At 29.4% G+C, this 15,030-nt stretch overlaps 1 protein-coding gene and 3 pseudogenes across 1 annotated transcript in view; 2 read left to right on the plus strand and 2 right to left on the minus strand.

Moving 5' to 3' along the window:
- Nucleotides 1–2,630, minus strand: part of LOC119575497 — an 8,388-nt pseudogene extending 5,758 nt beyond the window's left edge.
- A 1,924-nt stretch (nt 2,631–4,554) lies between these two features.
- On the minus strand, nt 4,555–6,180 carry LOC119574986 (annotated as a pseudogene).
- Nucleotides 6,181–8,325: 2,145 nt separating this feature from the next.
- LOC119575498 lies at nt 8,326–14,077 on the plus strand (annotated as a pseudogene).
- Nucleotides 14,074–15,030, plus strand: part of LOC119575500 (IST1 homolog) — a 5,144-nt gene continuing 4,187 nt past the window's right edge. The window contains exons 1-2 of the mRNA XM_037923153.1: nt 14,074–14,083; nt 14,496–14,556. Of these exons, the coding sequence (XP_037779081.1) occupies nt 14,074–14,083; nt 14,496–14,556 (71 nt within the window). The remainder of the gene's footprint in view (nt 14,084–14,495; nt 14,557–15,030) is intronic.

The following is a 15,030-nucleotide window of genomic DNA, read 5'->3' on the forward strand; positions in this document are numbered from 1 at the left end:
CCCCTTTAAATGCCATATTGCCCTGTTGAAGGATGAACAGGATTAAAATCTTTGGCAAATAATTTTTTTCTTTTTTTTTGTATTTTCACAATAATTATGAATATGAGGCTTCTGTTTTCTTCTTCTTTTTTAATAACATATGGTTTTTAAATGCTATGAATGTAAAGAGAAAGAAGAAAAATGAAAGAAATAACAAGAGTGAGGGCTACATATAGTATGAAGCTCAAAGGAAGAAAATAAAGGAAAAAAAAATACAAAAAAAGAAAGTCATGAAAGGTAGACTGAGACACCTAAAGTCCCATTTAAAAAAGGCAATATCAAACCATCAATGCAAATCTGTCCATAAATCATAACACCTTACTCTTCTCTTTATACTTTTGGGCCAGACGTAAGAAGCCAGGGCCCCAAGCATCTCTCTCCCTGTGACCTCCTTCGCTGAGACTCCCAATATTCCCGGGAGAGTGCATGGCCCTGGGTGGAAGCAGTTTCGCACCCCTAGTCTCTTGTGGTCTTCCTACTTGTACCTTCGATGTGAGTGGCCCTGTTGCACCTGCCCAGTGGGAAAATTAATGCGACTGTAGAGACAAAAGACATCTTCATCAGTATTTCAATGAACAATTGATCACCTCAGCTTCCTTTTTTTAGAAAACAAATGTGGAAAACAAAGGTAAAATTTTTGTCCTCATACATAAAGATTAGTCAACACCATCATCATTATCACAAAAAATTATCACCATCCGACATACAAGATTGCTAGTACTATGTACCTGTGCAAAAAGGGCAATAATTTAGTTTAGATTCAAGTGTCTAGGAAGAAGTAGTGGGGGGACCTTTGTAATACATGTTTACTTATTTGACAATGACAATTCTACCATACAATGTTACTTATTTCTTACTATGATGGTAAGTGGAAGAGTTATTGGGATTAAGCCACATTATTCTTTTTCTTTTTTGTTTAGTGCATTTTCTTTTTACTGAAAACACTCCTTGTTATAAGGGATGCATATACAAGGAAGTCACTGTTTCATACTATTGATATTACCTTATCAGTTTTGCTACAATTTTTATTATTAATGTCACTACATTATACATATACAATCATCCGTGAAAAAAAAATGATAAATAAAAAAAGCACTTCCCAAAACATCTAAAATACTGGTAAAACACAAAAGGATGCAAAGTAAACAAAGTCAAATACTTGTCAACCCTTAGGCAAATTCTATTCAGTCCCTTTAGGCAAAAAGGAAATGCCGCCCCTGCTTCAAAATCACCTTATCTCTGTTTCCCACATTTCTTACGTACTTTTCCCTTCCCTCTCACGTCACAAGTCAGTGTATAACAATCTTATAATCCCACCCACTTGTTACTGTAATTTTGGTATTCAGGTTATGATTCCGCACACGACAACGAGCTTGATAACACTAGTAAATTAATTTAGCCCAGATAAGAATTGTACAATTCATGAGTCAGCAGAATTTCCCCTAAGAAGTGATGGCTAAATACGAAGAGAGAGAGAGAGAGAAGAGAGAGAGAGAGAGAGAGAAAAGAGAGGGGAGAGAGAGAGAGAGAGAGAGAGAGAGAGAGAGAGAGAGAGAGAGAGACAGAGAGAGAGAGAAAGGAAACAAATAAGAGAAAATTAAATTTTCCAGTAGTGGCCATTCTCCTGCAATAAGTTTATGTATGGATTTAAATCAAAATCTGGGCAAATGCACAAAGGAAAGAACCCATGTCACTATAAGCCATTAGGAAATAATACCAGGAAAAAAACAAGATATCTAGCTTATGTAATGATAATCACATGATAACTACAAGGGACATTCTGAGAAAGATAATTAGCTATATTCAGATGAGAAGTATGAAGACAACATAGGATGCATAATAATTTGAACAGGGGGAACTTTGATGAACAGCAAAAGGAACAAAATAGTCTTAGAACCAAGTGTTAGATAATATTTTTTAAAAATTTCAGAAGCATGACAGTTTGTGAAGATAAGCAATATTATCTTTATTTTTTTTTTTTTTTTTTTTTTTTTTTTTTTTTTTTTAATCTAATGATGTAAGAGAAAATGCTTTCTTCACCTGATTCATTAAATATGCTCCAACCTAACTTACCCATAAAAAAACCTTCCTCTTCTCAATAACACTAGGCCTTGGACATTCCCCGAACTATCATACAGCTTTTTAAAGGGTATACACTGCCATGTATCTCAACTGTAAGCTCCCATCCTTTTGTTTTCTCTTTATCTCTGTAATGGTACCTCAGTTTTCCTCTCTGATAACTCTCTCTCAACATGTACTAGATAAATCTACAACAGCCTCTTTTTTCTCTAAACCCAAAGTTTTCCTAAGCAATTAATTGTCTTTTACACATATCCAATTATGTATTCATGAGTTTCTTCAAGCACTTCTATAACATTAATTCAATTCTCAAGGATACTATCCTTTTCTTTCTTTTTTCCTCTCTAACCCCCCTTTTCCAGACAACCTTTACTTTGATTATTCAATTCAAAGTTTTTTCCACTAGTACTTTCTATTGCCAATAAAATGATAAAATAATGCAAAAAACAACTGCACTATCATTTTTACAAAGTTCCTTTATAATAAAAACAAAGTTCTACCTTCATTTTCATGATTGTATCACCATGAATCTCTCTTGGCAAAAATGCCTATTAAGATCTGGCCTCAATAAAGCTTCTTGACACACCAAAGCACTAATCTTATCAATGACCCATGAGTGATTCTCTAATTATTTGGGTCTCTATTTCCTTTCCTCTTTAAAATCTATATGATATTCTAAAGAATTATATATATCAGCTATCACAAGACTGACTTGTTTTAAGAAATCTTTCTTTATGTCCACTACTTGAGCTTTTCTTCCACCAAGAAATAAAATTATAAAATATAAAGAAATAAAATTCTTTTACTACTCTTTTATCACATTTTTAAGTAAGCCCCACTTGCCCTTGTTGCATTATATCCTGTCAAAACTACACATGCAATTTATAGCCCCAGCTACTTTAAATAAAAATCACAAATATAAATATACTCATAATTTAAGTAGACATGTACAATTCGAAAAATGTAATGAATATACTTACTTTGCATCCATCCTTTCCAGATACAAAAAAAAAAAAAAAAAACATTAATTAACCAGACAAACAACTCATGGAAACACAAAAGTATCACAAATAAATAACAGATCCACTTATTCCAACTCCACATATACCAAAATAATAATTAAACTTTCATTTTATACACTTCACACAGCAACCATATAAAATAAGCTGTCCTACCATACGAAAGGACTTGACGTAGAAAACTCTCACCTAAATTAGCGTGTCTGTAAACAGCAAACAGAATGAAAGAAAAGATATATCATCTCCTCGACCTACCATGAAAAATAACAATAATAACAATAATAATAACAATAATAATAACAATAGTAACAATAACAATATCAATAACAACAATATTAATATTAATAATAATATTAATAAAAAAAATAATAATAATAATAATAATATCATTATCATTATCATTATCATTATCATTATCATTGTCGTTGTCGTCGTCGAATAATAGTAATAGTAATAATAATAATAATAATAATAATAATAATAAGAATAACAACAATAATAACAATAACAATCATACCAATAACAATAATAATAATCAAAATAAATAATAATAACAGCAACTACCAAAATAAAATTAATAACTATATCAGTCATAACTATAACAATAAACAAATGTATGAATGAATTAATTAATGGAACACATGTATCAATGAATGAATAACTAGACAAAGAAACAAATAAAAAAATCTTTAACCTTTCATGATAAGGATGCTCATGACGATGGCCAAAGCAACAAAGAAGACCACAGTAACATTGGTGCTGCTCAAATACAGTAACATTAGTGCTGCTCAAATACAGTAACATTGGTGCTGCTCAAATCGACATCATATCAAATCGACATCTTTCACCCACTGTCACACACAATCCACTGTGGACAGAGAACACCATAAAGTCAATTACTAGGCCTCCCCTACCCTCACCTATTCACCCCAATTATTGATTTTTTGTAATTCTTAAAAATCAGTACTATTACTCTTATTGTTATTATCAAAATCATTATCATCATCATCTTCATTATCATTATCATTATTATTGTCATTATCATCATCATTATCATTATTATCATCACTATCATTTTCATTATTATCATTATTGTCATCATTATCTTTACTATCATTATTATCTTTATGATAATCACTATCATTATTTTCTTTATCATTACCATAACATTAATAAAAATAATAATATATATAGTAAGATAAACAAAAGATTTTAAAAAAAATCAAGGAATGGGGTAAACAGGTGAGGTCAGTTGGGTCTAACACATAGATTATTAAGTGTTTGTGGAGCCAGAAATTATATGTAAAAATAAAAAAATAAATAAAAATGTATATAAATATATAACACATAACCATAGTGGACAATACACGTACTGCTGCCATCAACAGGTTAAGACTGTAGGTTACTAATACACATATTTCATATAAAAATTTATTCAAAAATATTCTGAAAAAATTATACAATCTGATATTTTCAAAGGATTTCTACATGTCAGCCACAAATATGGCATGCAACAGACAAATGTACATTCCAGAATCACAATCTTTTGTTTGTATTATCTTGCTATATAAATTTTATCATCATAAATAATCAAATTTAAATTCATCAATAAATAATGAAATAGAAACCCAAAGTAAACAGTACTTTTTCCTTTTTTTTATTATCAGATCATCACACTGCTTTGCCCTCTCTTAAGGCTACTTCCCTCAAAAGCATGCAACACTCTCTAACAAGATTTCTGCCAGCCATAAAAGCTTCAGTGCAAGTCAGAACAGAATCCATTTCTTCAAGGCACTCTTGGAGTTCTTGCAGTTTACACTCAATAACATGATTGAGCACTTCTAGAACAAGTTTCCGGTGCTGTACACCTTGGTAGTCATGATAAACAACCTGCCATCTGTTGAGTTCCATAGCAGACATCAGTAAGATGGTTGTAGCCACCACTAGTGTCCATGAGGGACCATCATTACTGACTACCAAACCCTCATCTAGATGATGGCATTTTAATAATTTGCACTTATTATACATATCACTAATTCTTTCACTGTCACTGCAGACACTTTTAACAACTTTTTTTATGTCATCTAGAGTCACTGGAACACTATTATGAGGATTATTTGGAACAGTGAAACCATATTCTCTATATAATCTAATATTATCATGAGGTCCATAATTAATGAAAACTTGTTCAAAGGGCCCATAGGGGACTTGTGTTACAATTTCATAACAGTTGTTCTTTTTGTTTAGTCCTGTAGTTACCTGAGCATTAGGAGTGTGGTTCAAGAGATCCAGGTAGGGGGCTAATGCATATTTATCATCATCCAGCAAAATAGGATCAGGAGATTCATTCTTAAGATACACTGCTCTTGTGTTCACAGTGAACCATGCCCATTTGACATCATCTATACATAATGTGTCCCTCCCTAAAGTTTGGGAAATTATCTCTTTGATATTAATATAACAGGCATTAATATCTTCCTCTTGTTGGTCTGCAAAGGCTTTCAAAAATGTTGGCAACAGCTCATGCTCACTTTTAGAACAATATATAGGTACAGTGTAACTTTTTGGTAGACTCTCCAAGTAAGGTCTCCAAGGTGAAGTTTCCTCTAAGGGTTTGTGGTACACTAGAAATATTGTTAAGACTTCCATAGCCTTCAACTTCTTTCCTGAGCCTCTGAGAACAGCCCCAAGATGATCGTCAAGCATCACATCCTCACAAGTTATTAATGCTTGTCTTGGAATACTAACCACTACTTCCCCTGCTTTTACACCTTTCCCTGCCATGAGTCCTCGTCCAGTGCGGGAAAAAACACCCCTTTTTTAAAGCATGACCCCAAAACCCCCTTTCATCCCCTTCTGTTTGAGCCCCTGAAAAAGGGGTGACCAAGGGCCCAAGTTTGGGGGTCCACCTGTACGACCTTGTCTCACCTGACTTCTGCCGGGCGTCTCTGTCTACATGCCCTTCCGTATTTTCTTTTGTTTTTCCAAGGGTCTTTTCCCTCCCCAAAAAATTTACAATGCTTTGTTCTTTCAAAGTTTCCATTCTGCCCTTACACCATCTGGAATATATTACATCTTACTAAGTCTTGCATTTTAAAGTTAAAATTTTTTTTTAGTCTTACTAATTTTTCTTTTGATATTCTGTTTTGTTTTACCCCAAAAAGCAATCCCCTTTTTTAAAAATCAGAATCCTTTAAAAAATGGCAAATACATCTCTTGTATTGTGAAGATATTCATTCTCTTCTACCTTTTATCATTTGGGCAACATGAAAACAGTTTTATATAAAGAAATAAAATTTATAAAACATATTATATATATATATATAATATAATATAATATATATATATATCTAATATATAATATATATATATACATATATATATACCCAAAATATATAAAAAAATAAAAAAATTACATATATATAACTATATATACATACATATAAAATATATATATTTTATATATATATTATATATATTATAAATATTAATATTAAAATGTATATATATAAAGTATTATTTAATAAAAATATATGTATTATATAAATAAAATAATATATTTTATAATAAAATATATATATATATAATTATATATATTATATTTATATAAAATTTTATTTAAATTATATGTATATACCTATTTTATATATCTTCTTATATATTTTAAAATATATATATATAAAATTTGGAAAATTTTATAAAAGTAAAATATAATATATATTAATTTTTATATATATATATATATCATATATAATTTTTATTCTATATACTATAAAAATTTTTAAAAATATAATATAAAATTTTATATTTTATCCAAATTTTTTATTTAATATAACATATATAAATATATAAAACAAATAATATATTTTATTTATTTAAATTTTATAATTTATATTATTATAATAATATATATATATATTTAAAATCTATATATATTTTTTTTCAAAAAATATATTATATTATATAAAATATTTATAAAATTATATATAATTTTAAAAAATAAAATATTTTTATTTTATATTTTTATATATATATATTATTTTATATTTTTATAAATAAAAATATATGTAAAATATTATTATATTTATATATTATTTATTTATAATTTATTTAATATTTTATTAATTTTATATAAAATTTATATCTATATATAAAATATAATATATATAATATTATAAAAAATATATTTGTTTTTATTTAATTATATATCATTGTATATATTTTTATATATATCTCTTTCTTTTATTATATATTAATATATTTAAAATTATTTATATTTATATTTTTACTTATAGATATTTTATATATTTAATTTATATTTTATATATAATTATTTTATACATATATATTTCTATATATTTTAAAAATAATTCTTTTATATTATTCCCCCCTTTTTATATATATATTAATATTTAAAAATATATTTAAAAATATTTATATTATTATATAACCCCTTTTTTTTTATTATATTTATTTATTCTATTATTCTTTTTTATTTTCTTCCCCCTATATCTTTAAAATATCTATATATATAATATATATTCTACTCAAAATTTTTTATATATATATATTATATTATTATTTATTTAACCCTAATTACAATTATAAAATTTATTATTTTCCCCCTTTTTTATTTTTTTTAAATTTATATCTTCTAAAATTTCTTATTATATAAATTTTTTTTTATTATAAAATAACCTTTATAAAATATTATATATTTTTTATATTATTATATTAATATATATATAATTATATAACTATATTTTAAATTTTATATTTTTTATTTAATGTATATATAAAATTTTTAAAAATTTTTATATAAATTATTTTTTAAAATGTATAAAATATAAAAGAAATAATATCTTTTCCCTCAAAAATTATTTCCTTTCCATTTTTTATTTTAAAAGGGGATTATGTATAATAAAAAATATAAAAAAAATCTTTAAAAAATTAACGTTTAAAAGGACCAAAATTTTAAAAAAGGGTTTAATGGGAAATAAATCTTAAAAAACAAAGATTTTAATTTGTCCCTTTTCAAGGAAATCGGAAATTTTTGAAAAGGGGAAAGGTATGGAAAAGGGCCAACCCCAACGAATTTAAAAAAATTTTTGTGGCTAAAAAAGGGGAAGAAATTGGGGAAGCTTAAAATATGTTTAAATACCAATAAAAGGGGGGAATGGGGTTTAGAATGGGGAAAAATTGGTTGAAAAGAACAAGCTTTAAAAAATTTGGTGAGCTTTACCCTTGGGGGAAAGGGAAAAGAAGGGAAAAATAGGAAGAAAAAATTAGGACCCAAAAAACCCAGGGAAATTTATGGGACCAAGGTCCTACCCAAAAATTAAATTCCAAAGCTTGACATTGGCCCTTTCTTTGCCCGGGGGCCAAAAAGGGGGGAAGGATTTTGGGGCCTGTTAAAATTCAAAAAGGTTTTCCCCCAAAAATTTTGGGGAGGACCCATTAGTTAATGGTGTCCAAAAGGGAAAAGGGGTTAAGTAACCAAAACAAGGGTTTTCTTTGGGGAAAGGAATTCCCTTCCATTTCTTGGGGTGGTTTGATGGGAAAAAGTTTGAACCCCCATGGGGGTTTTTAACCCCAATTAAATTTCTAAAGGACCAAAAAAAAACCCTTTTGAAAAGGAAACTTTCCCCCCTTTTTGGCCTTTTGGAAAAGTTTAAAAATTAATGGACCCGATAAAATTGTTTAAATGAGAAAATGGTTGCCAACTTTTGAAAACTTGCAGACCAACAAGGGGAAGATATTAATGCCTGTTATATTAATATAAAAGAGATAATTTCCCAAACTTTAGGGAGGGACACTTATGTATAGATGATGTCAAATGGGCATGGGTTCACTGTGAACACAAGAGCAGTGTATCTTAAGAATGAATCTCCTGTCCTATTTTGCTGGTTTGATGATAATATGCATTAGCCCCTTACCTGGATCTCTTGAACCACACTCCTAATGCTCAGGTAACTACAGACTAAACAAAAAGAACAACTGTTATGAAATTGTAACACAAGTCCCCTGGGGGCCCCTTTGAACAAGTTTTCTTTAAATTATGGACCCATGATAATATTAGATTATATAGAGAATATGGTTTCACTGTTCCAAAAATAATCCTCATAATAGTGTTCCAGTGCTCTAGATGACATAAAAAAAGTTGTTAAAAGTGCCCTGCAGTGACAGTGAAAGAATTAGTGATATGTTAAAAAAGTGCAAATTATTAAAATGCCATCATCTAGATGAGGGTTTGGTAGTCAGTAATGATGGTCCCTCATGGACACTAGTGGTGGCTACAACCATCTTACTGATGTCTGCTATGGAACTCAACAGATGGCGGGGTTGTTTATCATGACTCCCAGGTGTACAGCCCCGGGAAACTTGTTCTAGAAGTGCTAAATCATGTTATTGAGTGTAAACTGCAAGAACCCCAAGAGTCCCTTGAAGAAATGGATTCAGTTGTAAACTTGCACTGAAGCTTTTAGGCTGGCAAAAATCTTGTTAGAGAGTGTTGCATGCTTTTGAGGGAAGTAAGCCTTAAGAGAGGGCAAAGCGTGTGATGATCTGATAATAAAAAAAAGGAAAAAGTACTGTTTACTTTGGGTTTCTATTTCATTATTTATTGATGAATTTAAATTTGATTTTTTAAATGATGATAAAATTTATATAGCAAGATAATACAAACAAAAGATTTGATTCTGGAATGTACATTTGTCTTTTGCATGCCATATTTGTGGCTGACATGTAGAAATCCTTTGAAAATATCAGATTGTATAATTTTTTCAGAATATTTTTGAATAAATTTTTATATGAAATATGTGTATTAGTAACCTACAGTCTTAAACCTGTTGAATGGCAGCAGTACGTGTATTGTCCACTATGGTTATGTGTTATATTTTTTATATACATTTTTATTTATTTTTTATTTTTACATATAATTTCGGGCTCCACAAACACTTAATAATTATTGTGTTAGACCCAACTGACCTCCCCTGTTTACCCCATTCCTTGATTTTTAAAAAATCTTTTGTTTATTTTAAACTATATATATTATTATTTTTATTAATGTTATGGTAATGATAAAAAAATAATGATATAGGTTATCTAAAGATAATAATGATGTAAAGATAATGATGACAATAATGATAATAATGACAATGATAGTGATGATAATAATGATAATGATGATGATAATGACAATAATAATGATAATGATAATGAAGATGATGATGATAATGAATTTGATAATAACAATAAGAGTAATAGTACTGATTTTTAAGAATTACAAAAAATCAATAATTGGGGTGAATAGGTGAGGGTAGGGGAGGCCTAGTAATTGACTTTATGGTGTTCTCTGTCCACAGTGGTTGTGTGTGACAGTGGGTGAAAGATGTCGATTTGATATGATGTCGATTTTACAGCACAATGTTACTGTATTTTAGGGAGCACCAATTTTACTGTATTTGAGCAGCACCAATGTTACTGTGTCCCTTTTTTGTTGCTTTGGCCATCTCATGAGCATCCTTATCATTTAAAGGTTAAGATTTTTTATTTGTTTCTTTGTCTAGTTATTCATTCATGTACTGTGTTCCATTAATTAATTCATTCATACATTTTTTATTGTTATAGTTATGACTGATTTTTTATTAATTTTATTTTGGTAGTTGCTGTTATTATTTTTATTTTGTTATTTTTATTGTTGATTTGGGATTATTTTTATTATTATTATTATTATTTATTATTATTTTATTAAATTAATTATTATTATTATTATTTACTATTACTATTATTCGACGACGACAACGACAATATAATGATAATGATAATGATAATGATAAGATATTTATTATTATTATTAAATTTTTTTTTTAATAAATTATTATTAATATTAATATTGTTTTATTGATATTGTTTTATGTTCATTGTTATTATTATTGTTATTATTATTGTTATTATTTTTTTATTTTTTTTGTAGGGTCAGGAGATGATATTTTCTTTCTTTCATTCTGTTGCCTGTTTTTAAGACACGCTAAATTTAGGTGAGAGTTTTCTACGTTAAAGTCTTTGTATGGTAGGACAAGCTTTATTTTATATGGTTGCTTTGTGAGTGTATAAATGAAAGTTTAATTTATTTCTCTGTTTGTAAAGTGGATCTGTTATTTATTTGTGATACTTTTGTGTTTCCATGAGTTGTTTTGTCTGTTTAATTAATTGTTTTTTTTTTTTTTTTTTTGTATCTGGGAAGGATGGATCAAAGTAAGTATATTCTTCATTTTTCGATTTGTACATGTCTACTTAAATATGAGTATATTTATATTTGTGATTTTTATTTAAATTAGCTGGGGCTATAAATTTTTCATGTGTATTTTGAAGGATATAATGCAACAAGGGCAAGTGGGGCTTACTTTAAAAAAAGTGATAAAAGAGTAAAAAAAGAATTTTATTTCTTTATATTTTATAAATTTTATTTCTTGGTGGAAGAAAAGCTCAAGTAGTGGACATAAGAAAGATTTCTTAAACAAGTCAGTCTTGTGATAGCTGATATATATTATTCTTTAGAATATCTATATAGATTTTAAAGAGGAAAGGAAATAGAGACCCAAATAATTAGAGAATCACCTCATGGGTCATTGATAAGATTAGTGCTTTGGTGTGTCAAGAAGCTTTTTGAGGCCAAACTTAATAGGCATTTTTGCCAAGAGAGATTCATGGTATACAATCATGAAAATGAAGGTAGACTTTGTTTTTATTTTTAAAGGAACTTTGTAAAAAAGATAGTGCAGTTGTTTTTTGCATTATTTTATCATTTTATTGCAATAGAAAGTACTAGTGGGAAAAAACTTTGAATTGAATAATCAAATAAAGTTGTCTGGAGAAGGGGTTAGAGGAATAAGAAAAAAAGGATAGTATCCTTGAGAATTAGAATTAATTTATATGAAGTAGCTTGAAGAAACTCATGAATACATAATTGGATATGTGTAAAGAAAATTTAAAATTGCTTAGGAAAACTTTGGGTTTAGAGAGAAGAGAGGCTGTTGTAGATTTATCTAGTACATGTTGAGAGAGAGTTTTCAGAGAGGGAAAATAGAGGTACCATTACAGAGATAAAGAGAAACAAAAAGGATGGGAGCTTACAGTTGAGATACATGGGAGTGTATACCCTCTTAAAAGCTGTATGTAGTTTCTGGGAAAGATCCAAGGCCTAGTGTTATTTGAGAAAGGAAGGTTATTTATGGGTAAGTTAGGTTGGAGCATATTTAATGAATCAGGTGAGAGAAAGCAGTTTCTCTTACATCATTAGATTAAAAAAAAAAAAAAAAAAAAAAAAAAAAAAAAAAAAAAAAAAAAAAAAAAAAAAATGGAAAATTTTTTAAAAAACTCACTTGGTTTTAAAAATATTTTTTTCCTTTTCTGCTGTTCCCCCTGTTAAAATTTTTAAACCTTTTTGCCCTTATTTATCAAAATTTATACTTTTCGAATGTTTTGTTTTCATTTTGTTATCATTTACTTTAACTAAAATTTTTTGTTTTCCTGGTATTTTTCCTAAGGATTTAGTGAAGGGGTTTCTTTCCTTGTGCTTTTCCCCCCAAATTTTGATTTAAAATCCATACATAAACTTATTGCAGGAGAATGGCCACTATGGATAATTAAACTTCTCTTATTTGTTTCCCCTTTTTTTTCTCTTCTGTTTTTCTCTCTCTTCTCTCTCTCTCTCTCTCTCTCTCCTCCCCCTCTCTTTCCCCTCTCTCCTCCTCTCTCTCTCTCTCCCCCTCTCCTCTTCTCTCCCCTCTTCTCTCCCCTCTCTCTCTCTCCCCTCGTATTTTGCCACATTCTTAGGGAAATTCTGTGACTCATGAATTGTACAATTTTTATCTGGGCTAAATTAATTTTCTAGTTTATCAAACTCGGGTTTTCGGTTCGGAATCATAAACCTGAATACCAAAATTAAGTAACAAATGGGTGGATTTTTAAAAGGGTTTACCTGACTTGGACGTGAAAAGGGAAAGGGGAGTACGTAAGTGTGGGGAAAAAGAGATAAGGGGATTTTTAACAGAGGGCGGCATTTTCCTTTCTTGCCCAAAGGGATGAATAGAATTTGCCTAAAAGGGGGGGTTTACAAGTATTTTTACTTTTTTTTACTTTTGGATCCTTTTTGTGTTTTAAACCAGATTTTAGATGTTTTATGGGAAATGCTTGTTTTATTTATATTTTTTTTTCACAGGATGATTGATATTGATAAAGTAGTGGGCATTAATAATAATAATTTAGCAAAACTGATAAGGTAATTCAATAGTATGAGAAAAGTGACTTCCTTTTTATATCATCCTTATAACAAGGGGTGTTTTTAGTAAAAAGAAAAAGCAAAAAAAACAAAAAAGAAAAAAATAATGTGCTTAAAACCCAATAACTCTTCACTTACCCTCTATAAAAATAAAGAAACTGTATGGTAATATTGTCATTGCAAATAATAAACATGTATTACAAAAGGTCCCCCCACTACTTTCCCAACCTTGAATCTAAACTAAAATTATTGACCTTTTGCACAGGTACATAATACTAGAAATCTGTATTCGGTGGTGATAATGTTTGTGATAATGTGATGGTGTTGACAAATTTTTAGAGAGGAAAAAAAATTTTCCCTTTTGTTTTCCCAATTTTTTTTTCTAAAAAAAAGGAAGCTGATGTGAAAATTTGTTCATTAAAATACTGATGAAGATGTCTTTTGTCTTACAGGTCGCTTTAAATTTCCCACTGGGCAGGTGAACGGGGGCCCATCACATCAGGAAAAAGTATGGAAGACCCACAAGAGACTAGGGGTGCGAAACTGCTTCCACCCAGGGGCCAGTGCACTCTCCGGGAAATTTTGGGGAGCCAGCGAGGAGGTCACGGAGAGAGATGTTTGGGGCCCTGGCTTTTCTTACGTCGGGCCGAAAGTATGAGAGAAGGTAAGGTTTTGATTTTGGACAGATTTTGCATTGATGGATTGATATTCTTTTTAATGGGATTTAGGTGTCTCAGTCTCCCCTTTATGATTTTCTTTTTTTTGTAGTTTTCTTTTTATTTTCTTTCCTTTGAGCTTCTACATATTTTAGTCTCACTCTTGTATTTTTTTCATATTCTTCATTCTCTTTTACTTCATAGCATTAAACCATATGTTATTAAAAAAAAGAAAAACAGAACCCTCATATTCATAATTATTGTCAAAAACAAAAAAAAAGAAAAAAAAAAATATTTTCCAAAGATTTAATCCTGTTCATCCTCTAACAGGGCAATAGGGAGTTAAGGGGAGGGGGCTGCCGCACTAGCCTGCTTATCGTGCTAAGCTCCTAAATGTACAAATCCCTTTATCTTTTTAAGGGTGGTATAAACTACCAAATGAACACACTGGCAAATTTTTGACAGAGCTGAAACCCGCCTTGTGTTTTGCTACACTTTTCGCTTGATAGGATTAGATTTCTTTCTTTATAAAACCGAATATTTATATGTTTCTCTGTTTTTAGAAAAAGGGGAATGATAGGGAAACCTTTTTAACCCTTTTGTTATTTATCCGGATTCAAATTCAGGGTTCGCAGTCTAGAAAATTTCCTTAGGGGAAATATCTGTCTATCAGAATCCTAATTGTTTTTTTGTATAAAATCAGCATTTTTTGCAAAAATGTTTTAAAAAGGGGAAGTAAATTGATAAAATGGGGGGGATTAAACCCTCCCAAAAAACCCAAAAATTTTGGAATTGCCCCCGCCCCCTTGGGGGGGCCCCAAAAACCCTTTGGGGGGGGGTTTAATGAAAAACTTTTTTCGGGGGGGGGGGAAAAAAAAAATGGGAAAAAAAAGTTTTTTCCCCCAAAAAAAAAAAAAATTTTTTGGCAAAACCCAAAAAAACTAATTTGAAAGTT

This window comes from Penaeus monodon, chromosome 7, assembly GCF_015228065.2.
Source record: "Penaeus monodon isolate SGIC_2016 chromosome 7, NSTDA_Pmon_1, whole genome shotgun sequence".
NCBI classification, from domain to species: domain Eukaryota; kingdom Metazoa; phylum Arthropoda; class Malacostraca; order Decapoda; family Penaeidae; genus Penaeus; species Penaeus monodon.